This window comes from Corvus hawaiiensis, chromosome 13, assembly GCF_020740725.1.
Source record: "Corvus hawaiiensis isolate bCorHaw1 chromosome 13, bCorHaw1.pri.cur, whole genome shotgun sequence".
Classification (NCBI taxonomy): Eukaryota; Metazoa; Chordata; class Aves; order Passeriformes; family Corvidae; genus Corvus; species Corvus hawaiiensis.
Window position 1 is genome coordinate 12233864 of NC_063225.1, and position 18129 is coordinate 12251992.

The window sequence follows — 18129 nt, forward strand, 5'->3', positions numbered from 1 at the left end:
CCCGGGGCTCGGGAGCTGCCTGATCCCGGTCCTGAAGCAGCCCGCGGGCAGGGTGCCCCAATCCCAGCCCTTTCCCTGCATCCCCAAATCCTGGCAGGAGCAGAACTAAAGCTGCTGGGTGCTGCCTTGGAGCTGGGAAAGGGAGGGAAGTGGTTTGGGATGAGCCCATCCCACGGGATGGGGGAGAGGCCAAGGGATGAGAACTCCTCCCATGCATCCTGGGCTCCATCCCCGCTCCAGCATCCCCCCCCCAGCTCGGGGATCCCTGTCACGGGTGTCCTGTGCCCCCCAACCCTCCCCCGCTCCTGCCTTTCCCCCCACCTCCGTGAAATTCTGTGGATCAGAGGGTTCAGAGACACTTTGCTTGCGGTTGAGCTTCAGTACATTGACTTTTTATTCTTTTTTTTCGCTTTTTGGCCCTTTTTTACAAAAACCAGTGGTAGTTATTAACAGCTGTACAGATTCTGCTACATACTTTGGTGTGAAGTCGAGAGCCTGGCTCCGGGAGCTCCACCAGCTCCGCAACATGCAATTCCTGCACCTCAGTCCTGCCATTCGGGGAGGAAAACGAAGCAGCCCAGCTGCAGCCCTGGGAGCCTGGGGGACACGAGCTGGGGGTGACCCCAGGGACAGGGCGGAGCCCCCCAGCCCTTCCCAACACAGCCCATCCGTGCAGAGCAGGATGCTCCGAAGGCCACGGAGCCGGGAATGCTGTGCCCAGGGTCAGGGTGCAGAAAGGGGCAGAGCTGCCCCCACAGATCCCAAGACCGACCCCAAAACACCCCTGGGACATCCCTGGACCCCTCCAAGGCTCTGCTGGCCCCAGGGCCAGGGGCAGAGCCGTCAATCTGAGCCAAACCACCCCAAAACGCCTTTCCCTAAAAGCAGCTTTAGAGACCTCGGCTTCTCCTTTCTTGGATCATCAATGCCCCAAACTGATCCCATCCTCCCACCGAGCCACCCTGGGCCTGGAACATTCCCTCATTTCAGCTCCGAACCCTCTCGTTTTGACGGGAAAACCAGGAGTTCCCAGGAGATCTCTCCTCCTTCCCAGCCCAGCTCCTCTGTCTGCCCCGGGAGCAGCCGGAGGGATGGGATGGATCCCTGAGGGATGGGATGGAGGCTCCTGGGAGGGCTGCAATTCCAGGTCCCACCTCTCCATCCTCGTCTCCAAACCATTCTCCCCTCAACCCTAAACTTTTTTTTTCTCCTTTTGGACCAGATCCAACTCGCCAAAAATAATCCATAAAAATGCGGTATAAAAATCCTCTGCCGTGTGCTACAACACAGGTGAGCACTGCTGCTACACAAATACTTTTATTTTCCCGTTAGGTCTTCGTGGGTTTTTTGTCTCTTTTTTTTTTTTTTCTTTTTTTTTTTTGTCCTTTTCAGAACCCTTTAGTACAAAAGGCCTGTGGGGGGAGGGAGTTGCTCCATAAAACCAGAAGACACAAGACCATAAAGCCCACAAGGACCACAAGCAGCCCCCCCACCACACACAAACCCTACTTGTTAGTAAACTTTTTTGCTTTTAAAAAAAAACTGTATTTTTTTTTGTCTTTTTTTTTTTTTTCAAGGTTATCAATTCTAATTCTTTACTTTCATTTGAATACAAAACACGTAAGTTTGCTATTATCTTTCGTGGCTCCCTGAGCTGAATTTTCTAAGCTTTCTTTGAAATCACTCCTCATTTGCTTCTGTCCGAAGACCAAGAAGGGCTTGCGTGGGCTTCCCCTTTTCTTCAAACATCCAAGCACGGAAAAAAAATAAGGATAAATCCATAAATCCATCTATAAAAAACAAACCCCAAGGTGATTGTGTCGATGTCCCGTCAGTAGCTGAGGATCCGAGCGATTCCCCACCATCACTAACACACAACGCACGACAGGAGGAACAACTTTTCACCAGTGGACATCTCTGCTCAGCCTGGATGGCAAAGTCCCCACGGACACTTCCAGAGGGGGTGGGAAAAGGGGGGGAAAAAAAAAAACAACCAACCAAAAAAAAAAACCAAAAACCAACCAAAAAACCCCCAGAATAAAATTGCCACCACCAAAACCATCAGTGGAATACAATTACAGCAGACAAAAATACACAGCTAAGTGTACCGGGAGGGTCCCCCCTTCCCACGCTATTTCCTAGTCCAGTATTTACATTTTTCACAAGTCTTATGTGGGATGCACAAAAAAAAAGTCCCAATAAAAAAGGAGTCCTTGATAGTGCCACCAAAGCCAGACGGAGAGAACCGGAAAACCAAAAAAAAAACCAAAAAAAAAAAAATCCAAAGAAACCCCAAAACCCTAAAACCAAATAAGAATCCGTTTAGGGCTTCCATGTGTGCCAGAGTTGCTGATCTCCAAATAAATCCGAGTGTGGCGGATGCCGGGCGGAGCGATGCCAGGCGGAGCTGGGCCGGGCCCGGGGCCTCCCCTCGGCATTCCCAGAGCATTCCCGAGTGCTGCCGGGGCCGGGAGCTGCCGGCCCGTCCGGAAATCCCAGGCTCAGTAGATGACCTCGTAGACTGTGGCCTTCTTGTCCCCAGAGCCCGTGACGATGTACTTGTCATCCGCGGAGATGTCACAGCTCAGCACGGACGAGGATTCCTTGGACTGGGAAAAGCAGGAGGGGGAAAAAGTCCATCAGGCTGGGTTTCCAGGATCTCCCAGCAGCATCCACACTGGGGGCATCACCACATCCCTCACCCTGATACCGACCCGGCCATCCCAGAGCATCTCCCCTCTCTCCAGGATAACGCGGAATGGGAATCTGGGAGAAGCCCCCATCCCGCACCCTTCCCAAGGTCTCCTACCTGGAAGATGCTCGCTCCGTAGGGCGTCCTCCAGGCGTTGAGCAGGTTGTCCTTCCCCGTGCTCACAAACCACTTCCCTGTGCCGGGAAATCGGGATCAGCAGCCGAACGCTGCCGGTGCCACCTCCCCGCCCCACAGATCCCAGGGCTGACCTTTCCCTGCCCCACAGGCTGCTTAACCTCAGAGATTTGGGAGAAGTGGGAAAACCTGGAGGTTCCCTGGGGAGTCCTGCCCAGCCCCGCTCTGCTGGGACGATCCAGGTGCTGCTTCCCACCTCCGGCGGTGCCCGGGGCTGTCTGCAGCACAGCCGGGATGGGTTTATGGGGATAAACCCCAACTGCAGCATCCATGGGCTGGATCCTGCTGGAATTATCCATGCTCAGCCCCCCACCACTGCATTGAGCACCATCCCTTCCTGCAGCTTGTGGGCATCCCTGTTTCCCATCCCTGGAAGTGTCCAAGGCCAGGCTGGACAGGGCTTGGAGCAACCTGGGATAGTGGGAGCTGTCCCAAGGGGGTGGAATGGGATGAGCTTGAAGGCTCCTTCCAACCCCAAATATTCCATGATTCCACGATCCCCATCCATGAGCGGGGGGTCTGGGGGGTTCTATTGGGAGCTGTCCCAAGGGGGTAGAATGGGATGAGCTTTGAGGTCTCTCCCAGCCTAAACCATTCCATGATTCCATGATCCCCATCCCTGCCGGAGCTCCGGGTGGGAGCTCCTTACCGCAGTAGGCGAATTTGAGGGAGAGGACGCAGCTCTCGTGCAGGTGCAGCTGGTACTTGTCGGGCTTGGTGTGGTGCAGCACCTCCACGTTGCTGCTCTCCATGCCCACCGCCAGCCACTCGCCCGTCGGGCAGTATCCCAGGGAAAAGATCTGCAGCGGGAAGCGGGATACAGGGACATCAGCGGGAATTCACCGCCTGCTCCGCCCACAGCACCCCGCAGAAGGTTGGGATGAGAGGTCCTCGAGGTGCTTCCCAACCCAACCATTCTGGGATCCAGCCATTGCTGGCAAGCCCCAGATGGACGGAGCAGGCTGGGAGAGGCACATCCATAGGTTTCGATGGCTCCATCCCCATGGATATTGCTGCCCTTGCCGAACGGACATAAGGTCCCAGCTCGGCCCCTCCGGATCAGGGAGGCCCTGCTGGAGGAGGCAGGATCCTGATCCCTGCTCCCATCCCACCCTCAGGGCACCCCGAGAACCCTGTCATATCCACAGGCATCCCATGGGAAGAGCTACTTCCCTAATGGCAGCCTAATCCTGCAGGAGCTGGAACAAGATCCAGGGAGCCCCACAGTTCCAGCAGTCCCGGGTCACACCGAAACCAGCGGGAACAGCCACACTCGGAGATCACAGAGCCCTTTTCCCCACAGGAAAAGCCCCTTCCTGCAGTGGGCATGAGCCAGTGGCTGAGCGGGACTCCCTGTTTTCCATGGGGATAAATCCTGTGCCAGCCCATTCCCGGGGCGGTACCTGGGAGGTGAAGTCGTGCTGCTGCAGCTGCCGCCCTTCCCGCAGGTCCCAGGAACGCACCGTGTTATCCAGGCCCCCCGTCCACAACTTGGTACCATCGTGGGAGATGTCTATGCAGCTGGCCCCATCCGTGTGGCCTTGGAATTGCCTTGGGAGCAGAAAAAATGATGGAATTCTGCAAGGGGAGTGGCTAGGAAAAGCATGGAGTTGGGTTCAAGGTACTCAGAGACTATGTTTAGGTGGCTCATCCACACCAAAGATTCCTGGAAATCCATCCAGGAGCATCCTGTGCTGAGGAGCACCAGCCTGGCCAAGGGTTGGGCTGGTTTAGGGATGAGCACCAGGAGATGGTGCAGCATCACCAGAGGGAGTTCCTGGCACCAGCCCAGAGGAACTGTGGCTGCCCCATCCCTGGAATGTTCAAGGCTGGGCTGGATGGGGCTTGCAGCCACTGGGGAGAGTGGAAGGTGGAGGAAAGGGATGTCGATGGGGGAAAGAGGGAAGAGAGAGAAATGGGGTGGGGAAAGAGGAAAAGGGACATCAACGGAGGAAGAGGAAAAGGGACCATGATGGGGAAAAGAGGAAAAGTCAGTCCTTTGCTGACAAAAGGAAGAGGAAAAGGGATGTGACAGGGTAAAAATGACCTTTAAGGCCCTTCCCACCCCAGCCCACGATCCCCAAGGTCCTCACACCCAACCCCCCGGCAGGACACCGGCTGGGGGCTCACCTGACGAGGGTCTGGTTGTGCAGGTCCCACACGGCGATGTTGCCGTCGCTGCAGCACGAGAAGCACACCTTGGCGTCGGGGCTGATGGCCAGCGCATAGCACGCGGGCGCCGACGACGTCAGCTCGGCCTTGATGCGCGGCGTGGGCGACGCCAGGTCCCAGATGGTCAAAGTGCTGGCCTCGCCCCCCACGATCAGCGTGCGGCCGTCCGGCAGCAGCTTGCAGGAGCGGATGTAGTTATCCCTGTTCTGGGGACGGAAGGGACGGTGAGGGGCCGCGGGGGACGGGAGGGAGGAGTTGAGGAGGGGGGAGATGGTGATGGATGGGGAAGAGGGTAGAGGGAAGGGGTGTTAAAGGGGGAGAGGAGAAGGGATGTTGAGAGGGAAGAGGAAAAGGAGCGCACAGGGGGAAGAAAAAAAGAGGGCAAAGGATGGGGAAAGAGGAAAAGGGATGTTGACAGAGGGAAGAGGAAGAGGGACATTTAAGGGGGGAAAAGAGAGATAATGGGAAGAGGAAACAGGGAAGAGGAAAAAGACAATAATGGAGGACAAAGAGTTGGTAATGGGAAAAAGAGAGACAGGATGTTAAGGGGGGAAGAGGAAAGGGAGGGCAATGGGGGAAAGAGGAAACATAGATGGCGATGTGGGGAAGAGATGTTGATGTTAATGGGGAGAAGGTGATGAATGCCATTAGAAGTGGGTGGAGGAGGGGACACAGCACTGGGGACAGCAGCAGCCGCACCCCAGCTCCGGCCACAGCCAGCCCCTCACCAGGCAGTCCAGCTGGGAGATGGGGCTCTTGCTGCCGGGCTGGCTGATGTCCCAGATCTTGACGCAGCCCTTGCCGCCGGTGTAGACGTGGCGGGTGGGGTTGCTGATGGTGACGGCGCACACCACCTCGCCGTGGCTCAGCGTGTTGATCTGCCGCGCGTGCCGCGGGATGCCGGGCCCCGCCAGCGCGTCGTGGGGAAACGGCACCGGCTGCATCTGCCCGTCCGCGCTCACGTGGAACGAGTAGGCCCTACCAGGGTGGGAAAGGGCTCATCTCCAGGGACAGAGCTCGTGGGGACAGCCTGCTGTCACATCGTGTCCCCAGCGCCAGCCCTGGGTGAAGCCCTCCCTCGTCTCCCTCCCGGCCACTCGTCCCCTCCGATCCCACAGAAATCCAAGCGGGGCTTACGGTTTCCCTCCGGGGATGGACGCCAGGCTGGAGGGTAGGCCCGGGGCTCGCATGGCGGGGTGTGGGTCAAACCCGACCTGCCAAGAGATGCACGGACACGGGTGAGGCCAGACCGGGGCTGGGAACAGCACACAGCTTCCCATCCATGACCCCCTGGGGACTTTGGGGCACTTTTCCCTTGCTGCTCAAAGCCAATCGGTATTTCCCCCTGGCAGGAAGGGGAAACAGCCAAAGGTCTTGGGTCTGCAGGAACCAGGCTGGACACGCTCCCTCTCCCCATGTTATTCCCAAGCCCCCAGGGATGGGATCAGCCACATTGGGCGCAGCACCAATGGCAGCGCTTGACTCCTTGTTTTGCCTTAAAACAGGAGTTTAGTGAGAGGAATGAGAAGGGGGCCGAAGAATGGGTAAGGGGCTGAGGAATGGGAAGGAGAAACCCCGATCCAGTGGCACATCCATGTCATCCCTGAGGAAGCATCTCCACCCCCCTTCAACGGTGGCCATTTCAAACTACAGCTGGCTTTGAGAAGGAGCCTCAACCTCCCAGCCCCCCAAAGCCCCCCAAGCCCTCCCCCCAGCGAGAAAGGAGCTAAAAGTGCTACGTACAGCTCCAAAGCTCACCATTGGTGACCGGCCGTAGGCGGCGGCGGCAGCGGCGGCCGCGCTCATCTGCGGGGGGAGGTTGTGCAGCCCCGCGTAGGCGCCGGGGCTCGTCAGGGACCCGTTCATCTCGTGGTGCCCCATCATGGCAAAGGGCGCTGCGTAGGAGCCCGCGATGGAGATGGGCGTCCGCAGGGCCGAGGCTGCGGAGAGACGGACACGGTCAGGGCACGGAGCGTGGGCAGGGCCGGGACATGGGCAGGGCCAGGACACGGTCAGGGCACGGAGCATGGGCAGGGAGCGGGACATGGGCAGAGCACACAGCATGGGCAGGGCCAGGACATGGGCAGGGCACGGAGCATGGGCAGGGCACAGAGCATGGGCAGGGCTGGGACATGGGCAGGGCTGGGACATGGGCAGGGCACGGAGCATGGGCAGGGCTGGGACATGGGCAGGGCACACAGCATGGGCAGGGCCCGGACATGGGCAGGGCACGGAGCATGGGCAGGGCTGGGACATGGGCAGGGCACGGAGCATGGGCAGGGCACGGAGCATGGGCAGGGCTGAGACATGGGCAGGGCACGGAGCATGGGCAGGGCTGGGACATGGGCAGGGCACAGAGCATGGGCAGGGCACGGAGCATGGGCAGGGCACGGAGCATGGGCAGGGCACGGAGCATGGGCAGGGCTGGGACATGGGCAGGGCTGGGACATGGGCAGGGCTGGGACACGGGCAGGGCTGGGACATGGGCAGGGCTGGGACACGGGCAGGGCACACAGCATGGGCAGGGAGAGGGACACGGGCAGGGAGAGGGACACGGGCAGGGAGCAGACGCAGAAACACCCCACGCCACAAGAGTCCAATCCCTGACCCAGCACCACCTTGTCCCCAACCCAGAGCACTGAGTGCCACATCCAGGCCTTCCCTGGGCAACTCCAGAGATGGCCTGGGCAGCCCCTCCCAAGGCCTGACCACCCCTTCCATGAACAAATTCCTGCTGATGTCCAAGCTGGACTTCCTCTGGCCCAGCTTGAGGCTGTGTCCCTTCATCCCAGCCCTGCTCACCCTGTGACTGGACCTCCCTCCTCATGCCATCATCTGGATTACGTCCCCAGAAACCTGATCCCCCCTCCCCATCCCACTGACAGGGACGAGCTGAAGCTGTGCTGGGGACAGTGGTGACACCGCGGTGACACCGGTACCCACCCAGGGGGTCCATGCCGCTGGGTTTGCCGGGCATGGGCCGCAGCCCCGGGGTGCTGCTGGTGCCCGGGGTGGGAGCGTCGTTCCTGGGTGTCGGAGTGTTGGACTTGAGGCCAGGCGTGGAGGATTTGTCGTTCTGGGGAGAGAAGGGATGGAAAATACGGGATGAGCTCAAACTGCCGGGATCCAGAGTCCCCGCCCCGGTGACCCCACAGAAGGGACGTACGTGGCCCAGGTCCTTGGTCTTGGAGGAGGGAGTGCTGCTGGAGGAGGCCACCGAGGCCGGGCTGTTGGGAGCATCCCCCTTCTTCAGCCCGCGGGCTTTGTCCAGGCCGTTCTCTGGGGGGGAATGGGCCGGGCTCACCCGGGGGGTGGCGGGGTCCTGTGGGATGGGAAAAGCATTGGAACTCCCACAGTGGGAAGGGCTCCCTCCAGCTCCTCCTTCAGGCCGGTGTTGGGAAGCCCCTAAGGAATCGCTTCCCACATCCCAAACCCACACCGTGAGCCACCCAGGGCTCACCTCGTTGGAGACATCGACCACCAGGTCATCGCTCTTGTCACCATCGCTGTCCTGGAACAGAAAATGTGTCACACCCCACAGAGAGCTCCAAAAACTGGGGGGGATCCGCCCCCTGAGGAGCCAAACCACCCCAAGAGCAGCCTAAGGACACTCAGGCTGGAGATCAGGGACAATTCCTTCATAGAAAAAGTGGTCAGGCATTGGAAGGGGCTGCCCAGGGCAGGGATGGAGTCAGTCAGGGAAGCAGACATAGCACTGGGGACATGGATTATGGTGGCCTTGGCAATGCTGGGGGATGGCTGGACTCCATGGTCTCAAAGGGCTTTTCCAGCCTGAATGATTCCATGGTTTCTATGCCCCAGCTCACCCACACCACGTCTGGAAAATATCACCCACATCCCACTTTCTCCCCCCAAATCCTGCCCCAAGGTGTCCCCGTGGCCACTGCAGCCCGTCCCTGTCACTCACATATCGGCTCATGCTGTCCTTCTCTTCCGCTTTCCGCTTCTTGGAGTCAATGCTGTAATCCGTGGAGCTCCGGTGCTTCTCGCTGGCCCGCAGGCTCTCCGAGGGGGACACGGAATTATTCTGTGGAGATGGGAAAAGCTTTGAAGGGGGAACAGAAGGAAACAGGACTCCACGAGCAGCAGGTCCCAAGGGGACACACACACGCAGCCGTGTCCCCGCAGTGGGATGAGACCCCGTAGTCCCTGCCATGCCACAGGATCCAGGGGACAGGATCCAACACCAGCCTCGCTGAGGGCCCTGGGAATGCTGTGAGGACGCCCAGGGACACGTGAGCCCCTTTGCTGCAACAGCAGGAAAATGCAGGAGGGGGTTGTTTATAAAAACATCCGGGAAAACCCCCAGTGCTGGGAACGGCAGAGCCCAGCGCCCGTGGCACAGCTCTGCTCGGGGGAATTCTGTCCTTGCTTCAAGCAGCGAAGCCCAGGACATGCTGGCATCCCCAGGAAAGCTCCAGAGCCCAGGGGAGCCGCATCCAGGAGGAGCAAAGGAATGGCTGCATCCCGGCCCTGGAGCCAAAGGACAGCCACAAAATGTCCCGGAAAACCCACATGACCAGGAATGGCAGAGTCTGTGCCTGTGGCACAGGGGGAATTCTGCCCTTGCTTCAAGCAGCAAAGGCAAGGAGATGCCCGCATTCCCAGGAAATGCTGGAAGCAAACATGGCAGCACAATGAGGAGGATGCCTGGTCCCAGTTCTGCATTGCCCGCAGCACAGCCCCGATCCCGCACCACCCTCAGCACAAGGCTGATCCCGCACTGCCCTCAGCACAGGGCTGATCCCGCACTGCCCTCAGCACAGCCCCGATCCTGCACTGCCCCGATCCCACACCCCCCTTAGCACGGCCCCGATCCCGCATCGCCCTCAGCACGGCCCCGGTCCCGCATTGCCCCGATCCCGCACCGCCCTCAGCACGGCCCCGATCCCACACCCCCCTCAGCACGGCCCCGATCCCGCATCGCCCTCAGCACAGGGCTGATCCCGCACTGCCCTCAGCACGGCCCCGATCCCGCATCGCCCTCAGCACAGGGCTGATCCCGCACCACCCTCAGCACAGCCCTGATCCCGCACTGCCCTCAGCACGGCCCCGATCCCGCACTGCCCTCAGCACAGGGCTGATCCCGCATCGCCCTCAGCACGGCCCCGATCCCGCACCGCCCTCAGCACAGCCCTGATCCCGCACTGCCCTCAGCACAGCCCCGATCCCGCACCGCCCTCAGCACAGCCCCGATCCCGCACCCCCCTCAGCACAGGGCTGATCCCGCACTGCCCTCAGCACGGCCCCGATCCCGCACCGCCCTCAGCACAGGGCTGATCCCGCACCGCCCTCAGCACGGCCCCGATCCCGCACCGCCCTCAGCACAGGGCTGATCCCGCACCCCCCTCAGCACAGGGCTGATCCCGCACCGCCCTCAGCACAGCCCTGATCCCGCACTGCCCTCAGCACAGCCCTGATCCCGCACTGCCCTCAGCACGGCCCCGATCCCGCACCGCCCTCAGCACAGGGCTGATCCCGCACCGCCCTCAGCACGGCCCCGATCCCGCACCGCCCTCAGCACAGGGCTGATCCCGCACTGCCCTCAGCACGGCCCCGATCCCGCACCGCCCTCAGCACAGCCCTGATCCCGCACTGCCCTCAGCACAGCCCCGATCCCGCACCGCCCTCAGCACAGCCCCGATCCCGCACCCCCCTCAGCACAGGGCTGATCCCGCACCCCCCTCAGCACAGGGCTGATCCCGCACCGCCCTCAGCACAGCCCCGATCCCGCACTGCCCTCAGCACGGCCCCGATCCCGCACCGCCCTCAGCACAGGGCTGATCCCGCACTGCCCTCAGCACAGCCCCGATCCCGCACCGCCCTCAGCACAGGGCTGATCCCGCACTGCCCTCAGCACAGGGCTGATCCCGTACCGCCCTCAGCACGGCCCCGATCCCGCACTGCCCTCAGCACAGCCCCGATCCCGCACCGCCCTCAGCACAGCCCCGATCCCGCACCGCCCTCAGCACGGCCCCGATCCCGCACTGCCCTCAGCACAGCCCCGATCCCGCACCGCCCTCAGCACGGCCCCGATCCCGCACCGCCCTCAGCACGGCCCCGATCCCGCATTGCCCTCAGCACGGCCCCGGTCCCGCACTGCCCTCAGCACGGCCCCGATCCCGCACCCCCCTCAGCACAGCCCCTTCCCTCCCCTCAGCCCCTGGGAGCAGCAGCAGGAGCACTCCCCGCTCCCGAGCCTGCCAGCCCCGCTAAGCAGCGCCGTTGCTGAGCTGCGCCCGCCTTTCTTCCCCGGCTGAAAAGGAGAACCAAAGCAGTTCATGTTTCTGCTCGGTCCCCACTAAGCAGCTTTGGATAACACGGAGCTCTTTCTTCCCAGGCAGTCATGCTGAAAACCCTCGCAGCTCCCAGAGAATCATGTCAGGCATTTAGAGGCATCGATCCATTCAGCCCCGCTCCTGGCCTGCTGCCAAGGAACTAAATATTTTTTATTGCACAGGCAAAGGCTGGGGAAAATATGAATGACTAACGCTGATTATCGCACACATTAAACCTCCACGGGGAATACCCCGGCTCACAGTTTATGGATTGGGAAGCTGCCCGGCTCTGACGGCCCCCTGCCCGCCGGAGGAGCGGGTTAATGATGCCCAATTCCCCTCTGCCTCCCCCCTCGCAGAGCACTTCCCTTCCCTGCTCTCCAAAGGGCCGTTTGTGGGCTCGGGGCTGGCAGGAAATCGCTGCAGAGCCACAGCTCAGCCGGGCTTTGTCCTGGCAGCTTTTCACACGGAATGCTGGGCTTGGGAAAGACCTCCGGGATCACCGAGTGGGACCTGGGAGCCAGCCCCACCTTGTCACCAGCGCAGAGCGCTGAGGGACACATCCAGGCCTTCCTTGGACACCTCCACTGCCTCCCTGGGCTGCCCCTTCCGACGTTTAACAGCCCTTTCCACAGAGAAATCCCTTCCACGTCCCATTTTGCCTGCACACCGGGGTGGGAGGTTCTGGCTCAGCCCCATTCCATCAGCAGGGCAGCCCACGCCTGGCTCCTGCCACCCCCAATATCCCCTCCATCCCCACTCCCAGGGAATCCATCACCCACGGGCAGCCTCCGGAGTGTCGGAGCCCTCCAAAATCCAGGTTTTGGATTTTGGTTAGGAACTGCTTGAGCTTCCAAGTCCTGCTTAACACGGAGTAATAACCAAACCCATCCCAGATGAGATGACCCCAGATAATGGGAGAGTGACCAGGAATAAACCAGCTTCCCTGACCACCCAAGGATTCCGGGTCTGACCGCGCTCATTCAGTCAAAATGACGGAATTTCCCAAGGCTCTGCCACCAACACAAGGATTGAAATCAAATTTCCAAACCACCACGGAGAAGGCGACTCCACTCATCCCAGCACAGGTCTTCCAGGCAGGATGAGGAATTGTATTGCCTGGTTTATTATTTAGTAAGGCCTGTGCCAAAGGCAGCCCCGGAGCTCCCAGCCACCAGGTGGGTTTTTCAAGGATAAATAAAACTCAGCCGCGCGGCCACCAGAAAATGGGAGCAAAAGGAAGGAATGGGACTTACTGCACTTGAGTCTCGCTCTTCAGGAGATGCCGGGGCAGAGGGGAGGGGACAGCCGAAATAAAGAGACAGGAAAATAAAGCAAGTTAGGGTAAGTCTTAAACCAGAAAAATAAACCCAGAACCTCCTCATGCTCTTAACTCAAACCCCTTAAACTCAAGCCCTGTCTGGCTTTAAAATCTCCCTCCATCCATCTCTCCCATCCAATTCCTGTCCCTTCCTTCCTGTCCATGTGAGTTATCCAGCCAAACATTTTCCAGCTGGAAATGCCCTGAATCCAAAGGGAATGGCAGCAGCCTCAGGTGCCTGTTCCTGAAGCCACCCACCAGTCCTGGGTGCACAGCTCCACATCCAAGGTGTGGCTCAGCCATTCATTTGTCCCCAAACAGCCCTGTCTTCCCTGGAATCTCTGGCCATCCGAATCCATGCAGGAAAAGGAATGGAACTCGGTAACTCCTACCAATAGTTTTGTCTCACTGCTTTTTTTTTCCCCCACCCCAAATCCCCCAGCAGAGCCCAACAGCTTGGACAGGCTGTGGGAACCTGCCCTGCCAACGGGAACACAGAGGGGAAATATCCCAAACCCTCCTGTGCTGGTGGACAGGGGGATCTGCCAGGACAATGCTGAACACTGCTGGCTTGCACCTGCAATCACAGATCCTTTGGTCCTCTGAAAGATGGTCGGATCCCTAATAATGGGAAAAACCACCAAGTTCCTGGTGCCCAGAGCTGGATCCCTGAGCACGGGAAGGCTCTGATGGTCACAAGGAGGAGGAGGATGAAGGCTGCTTTCCCATTAAGGCACAGCTGAACAAAGGCACAGGAACTGCAGCCAGGCTCCACCAAAGGCTGAGCATCATTCAGGGAATTCTGCATCCCTAAAAGTGCAATCCCATGGTCTGAATGCAGCTGACCTGAGGGATAGGGTGGTGGGAAATGAGCCATGACTGGACCAGGGTGTTCCCCCAACATCAGAGGGACCTGGAGCTGCTGGAGCAATTCCAGAGGAGGCCCCGGAGCTGCTCTGAGGGCTGGAAACCCTCTGGAGCCAGCCTGGGAGAGCTGGGAATGTTCACCTGGAGAAGGGGAGGATCCAGGGAGAGCTCAGAGCCCCTTCCAGGGCCTAAAGGGGCTCCAGGAGAGCTGGAGAGGGACTGGGGACAAGGCATGGAGGGATGGGACACAGGGAATGGCTTCCCACTGCCAGAGGGCAGGGATGGATGGGATATTGGGAAGGAATTGTTCCCTGGGAGGGTGGGGAGGCCCTGGCACAGGGTGCTCAGAGCAGCTGTGGCTGCCCCTGGATCCCTGGAAGTGCCCAAGGCCAGCCTGGAGCACCCTGGGACAGCAGAAGGTGTCCCTGCCCTGGATAATGTTTCTCTCCCTTCCACCCGAACCACCCCAGGACTGTGCAGCTCCAGCAGCAGCGGCCCCTCTCACCTCTGTGGTCCAGGTCGTGGTGGTTCTTCTCGTCCTTGACTGCCAGGTGGGCCTGGCTGCCCAGGGCACCGAGCGCCAGCAGCCCCGAGCTGGTGCCGGTGACTGGCGGAATTCCGGGCGGCTGGAGCCCCGAGGGATGCGGCGGCAGCTGGACCGGGGGCCCGTGGGCGGCGTGGGAGAGGTGCTGGGCCTGGAGCTGCTGCTGCTGCAATGAAAGCACCAGTGAGCCGGGGAGGGGGCGCGGGAGCGGGGATCGGGGGCGGCGCCGGGAAGGGACATTCCCGGGGGATGCTCCCGGGAGTGGCCCCACTGGATGCCTGCAAGGAGAAGCCCCGTTAGCAGCAGGACAGAGGTGTCCAGGGACAGTCCCCAGGACACAGCACGCACGGCACACCTTCTGGGATAACCCTGCGTTCCCGGAACACTCATCCCTGTGGACATGGTTAGTTTGTAGTAAAAGGAAAAAAAACCCATCCAGGAATCCCACCCAGGAAGCAGAGAGACTCCGTGGCTGCAGGGCAGCTGCTAAACCAGTCAGGGAGAGAAAATTCCAGCACCCAGGAGCCTCCCAGACAGCTCAGGACAGGGAAGTTCTGTTCATTTGCTCGGGAGCAGCTTCATGGGGAGAAGGAAATTCCACACAATGTCCTGGTCCCATCCCAGGATCCTTCTGCTCCCAACCCCTTCCGACATTGCTGGGCATGGATAAGTCCTGCAGGATCCTCCATTCCCACCATGGGGCTGGACATAAACCCCCACATTCCCTGGAGCTGCAGCCCAGCTGGGATGGCAGAAAGCCCCCCAGCTGCTCCCAGGTTTTTTTGGGAGTGAATCCCAGCCCTCCCAGCACTCATCCAGCTATGGGAGAGTCACTGCCTGCTCCAGTTCAGCTGGAAAAAACTGAGGAAAGGAAGGGAAAACCGGACACATTCCCTAGTTCAAACACAACCTTGGAAGAAAACCAGCTGCAATCCAAGGAGCCACTTCCGAGAGTCCCCAGGCCACCCCTGCTCCAGCCAGGAGGGTTTGGAGCTGGTGCTCCTGCCTGGGACCCTCCTGCCTGCAGCCACGGCCCCTCCAGCGGCATCCCACAACTCCCAGGGAAGCCACGTTTGGGCATCTGACCGCAATGGGAATCACAGGCTAGGGACACCCGGAACGAGGGGACACCCAGAACGAGGGGACACCCGGGCTGCAGCAGAGCTCTCCGGGTCCCCACAAGCAGCTTGGCTCAGGGTTTCTCCGGGGCACTCCGAGGGGCAGGGATGGACAGCAGGAGCTGCTGGCACAAGGCCCAGCCCAATGGACACCCCCAGGCATGGAGGGCTCCGTCAGTGTTCCCAACAAGGAAACTCCTGGCACGTCTTCCCCAGAGCTGCAGAAGATGCACCCAGGTGCCCCTGGATCCCTGGAAGTGTCCAAGGCCTGGCTGGACGGGGCTTGGAGTGCCTGGGACAGAGGGAGATGTCCCTGCCCATGGCAGGGGTGGCACTGGATGGGCTTTAAGGTCCTTCCAACACAAACCATTCCAGGATTCCACGATAAGTTTCCCCGCACCAAGTCCAAGTTTTGGGGGAACAGCTCCTGCCCATTCCCGATGGAAAGGCCCATTCTGGGCAGCAGCAGGGGCGATGTCCTGTCCCACTCCACGGACACAGCAGGACAGAGCAGGCCCTGGCTGGGTCACCCACCCCTTCCAGAGCTGCTTTCTCATCCTTGTGGGATGGAGAGGGAAATCCCCATCCAGGATGAGATTCCAGGCAGGAGCCGCAGGCACAGGAGATCCATGAAAGCAGCTCCTTCCAGGCAGCTCCGAGATCCCAGCTGGAGCAGAGGCCACACGGAGATGGCCTTTAGGCCTCTGTTGCAGGAAATCCATAAATCCCTGTGCCCTCAAAAAGCAGGAGCTGGTTCTGCCAGCAGGATGGGAAGCATCCTCAGGATGGCCATTCCAGGAGTGTCCCCAAAGCAGGACGTGGAGCAGAGCTAGGGCTGAGGGGCACACGGTCAGAGCCTCAGCAGCTCCTGCCGTGCAGTGCCAGGACCACTCCTCCGGCACCAAAACAAGCAGAACAGATCCCTGGCTCTTCCCATTCCAGTTTCCCGGAATTTCCACCCATCTGAGGAAGAGGCAGGGCTGGCCATTGTAGCAGAGCATCACCCCAGAGAATGGCCCCTTGTGGTTCTCCAGCGCCTCCAACCATTCCCACATTCCTCTCCTGGGAGCTCTCCAGTGGTGCCCATCCCTGGAATACACCAAGATCCAATGTTTTATCCTCAGCAATCTCCAGCTTCCAGAAACAGCTGCACGCTGTAACTCATCCCACGAGTTTTCCACCCAAAAAACGGATGTGGCCTCATGCAACGGCAGCACTCCATTCCCGGGACGTCGATGGGAATCCCAGCCCTGGGATAGCCCAGGGGACAGCACAGCCCCACCACGAGCGAGACAGCAGCACCCAGAGGAGAAGAATCAGCACCCGGAGTGGCTCCAGCAGAGCCGAAAACTGGGATTTCTTCCTGGTTTTTAGGCTGCCAACAGATAAATCCATCCATGGGCTCGGTGAGCTGCAGGAACGGCCCCGCACAGGATGTGGGAACCAAGGCCGGGACACAACATCCCTGGGGGCCCAACACAACATCTCAGGGTGGTTTTGGTTTTCTCCCCTCTGGCAGCGGGAAGTGGAAAGCAGAATCCATGTGGGATGTCCTGAAGCCTCGTCCCTGTGTCCCCAGGGGTAGCCAAGATCCCAAAGCAGGGCTGCAGAGCTCCATCCACGTCCCAGCTGGATCATTCCCACGGCAAGGAGAGGAGGATGAGCCAAGGAGCAGATCCCGGGGTGGTGCTGGGCATTCCCAGGCTGCCTTTTCACCATCCTTCCCGTCACTCCGCATGTTGGTGTCACCCCTTGGAGCAGCCGCTGCACAGCCCTCGGGAATAACATCCTGGAGACTCCACGAGGGGGACAAACCCCAGCTGGCACTCGGTGGCACAGAGATCCTGTTTGCTCCGAGTGTCCTCTGCTGGAAAGGTCCCTTCCCTCCCATCCCTATCCCAACCCTGTGTTTGAACACCACCGGCTGAGGGTTTGCTGCAGCATTCCAGGGATGGGGAGGCTCCTTGGGAACCCCAAATCCCCCTGCACAGGGAGCCAGGTCCTGGCGGCCAGGTGACACACACAGCACAAGGATTTGGAGCAGCATTCCAGGATCACGGACCCTCCTGGAGCAACTGAGCCCATCCACACCTCAGATCCCTCAGGATGCTCCTCTGGGGCTCCCATGGAATTCCAGCATCAATAGGGCTCCTCAGGGAGTGATGTCCCCGATATCCCAGGACAACAGGAGGCTGCGGATGACAATCCTGCAAACCCAGCCTGGGGTGACTCCGGCAGCGGCCTCCAAGTCGTCGCTCCTGGGGTCCCTCAGCGGTGCCAGACAGGGATGGGGAGATGGGAAGAGGTTCCAAATTTGGGAGGAAGGCTGGCAAGGAGTGTCTGGTGGCGGAGTGGCTTTAATTGGATTATGTCCATCACGCTCCATGCCTTTGTTCCCGATTTAATGGTTCAGCACTTCAGTTCAGTGCCGGCGTTAAATTTAGTGACGGAGTTTAATCATTTCCAGGGAAATCATTTCCAGGGCTACAACCAAATCAAGGCTCCATTTCAGCCGAGCCTCGAGCGCGGGAGCTGCGAGACAATGGCCCAGATGCATAAAATTACCGGTTCTTGACCTCAAAAGGGGCAAAAAAAAGAGCTTTACACCCTTTGGGGGGATTTGGGTGTTGCAGCTCCTGCACCGGGGTGTTGGGGCAGGCTGGGGACAGCGGAGCCACCCAGCAATGGCTCCCCAGGGACACCGGGACACGCCCGGCACTGAGCAAACCAAGCCAGGGATGTGCCCACGTGAGCAGCCCTACAGAAACAACCTGCTGAGGGCAGGGCGAAACACCAGATCCTCTGCACTTGGGGGCTCAGGGGCTGCAGCTGCCATCCAAACCAGCTCCACGCTCCGGGACGAGCCTGGAACCGTCTCTACGAGCCATGGGAGGCCATGGAACCACCACCACCTCCTGCCA

The 18129-nt window shown here is 60.0% G+C and overlaps 1 protein-coding gene across 11 annotated transcripts in view; it reads right to left on the reverse strand.

The window, feature by feature from the left end:
• Positions 1-370: 370 nt before the first annotated feature.
• Positions 371-18129, reverse strand: part of TLE3 (TLE family member 3, transcriptional corepressor) — a 30062-nt gene continuing 12303 nt past the window's right edge. For 3 of the 11 annotated variants that reach the window (XM_048317635.1, XM_048317637.1, XM_048317634.1), the window contains exons 8-20: positions 14052-14256; positions 12615-12631; positions 8988-9107; positions 8520-8570; positions 8003-8381; positions 6818-6999; positions 6197-6273; positions 5788-6037; positions 5018-5265; positions 4291-4438; positions 3537-3687; positions 2810-2886; positions 371-2609 (exon numbers count right to left, since the gene is read on the reverse strand). In XM_048317635.1, coding sequence (XP_048173592.1) covers positions 2502-2609; positions 2810-2886; positions 3537-3687; positions 4291-4438; positions 5018-5265; positions 5788-6037; positions 6197-6273; positions 6818-6999; positions 8003-8381; positions 8520-8570; positions 8988-9107; positions 12615-12631; positions 14052-14256 — 2013 coding nt within the window. In that variant the 3' untranslated portion in view covers positions 371-2501. Of the gene's footprint in view, positions 2610-2809; positions 2887-3536; positions 3688-4290; positions 4439-5017; positions 5266-5787; positions 6038-6196; positions 6274-6802; positions 7000-8002; positions 8382-8519; positions 8571-8987; positions 9108-12614; positions 12632-14051; positions 14257-18129 lie in introns of all 11 variants that reach the window. The other 8 variants (XM_048317643.1, XM_048317640.1, XM_048317641.1 and 5 more) reach the window with 5 other exon arrangements.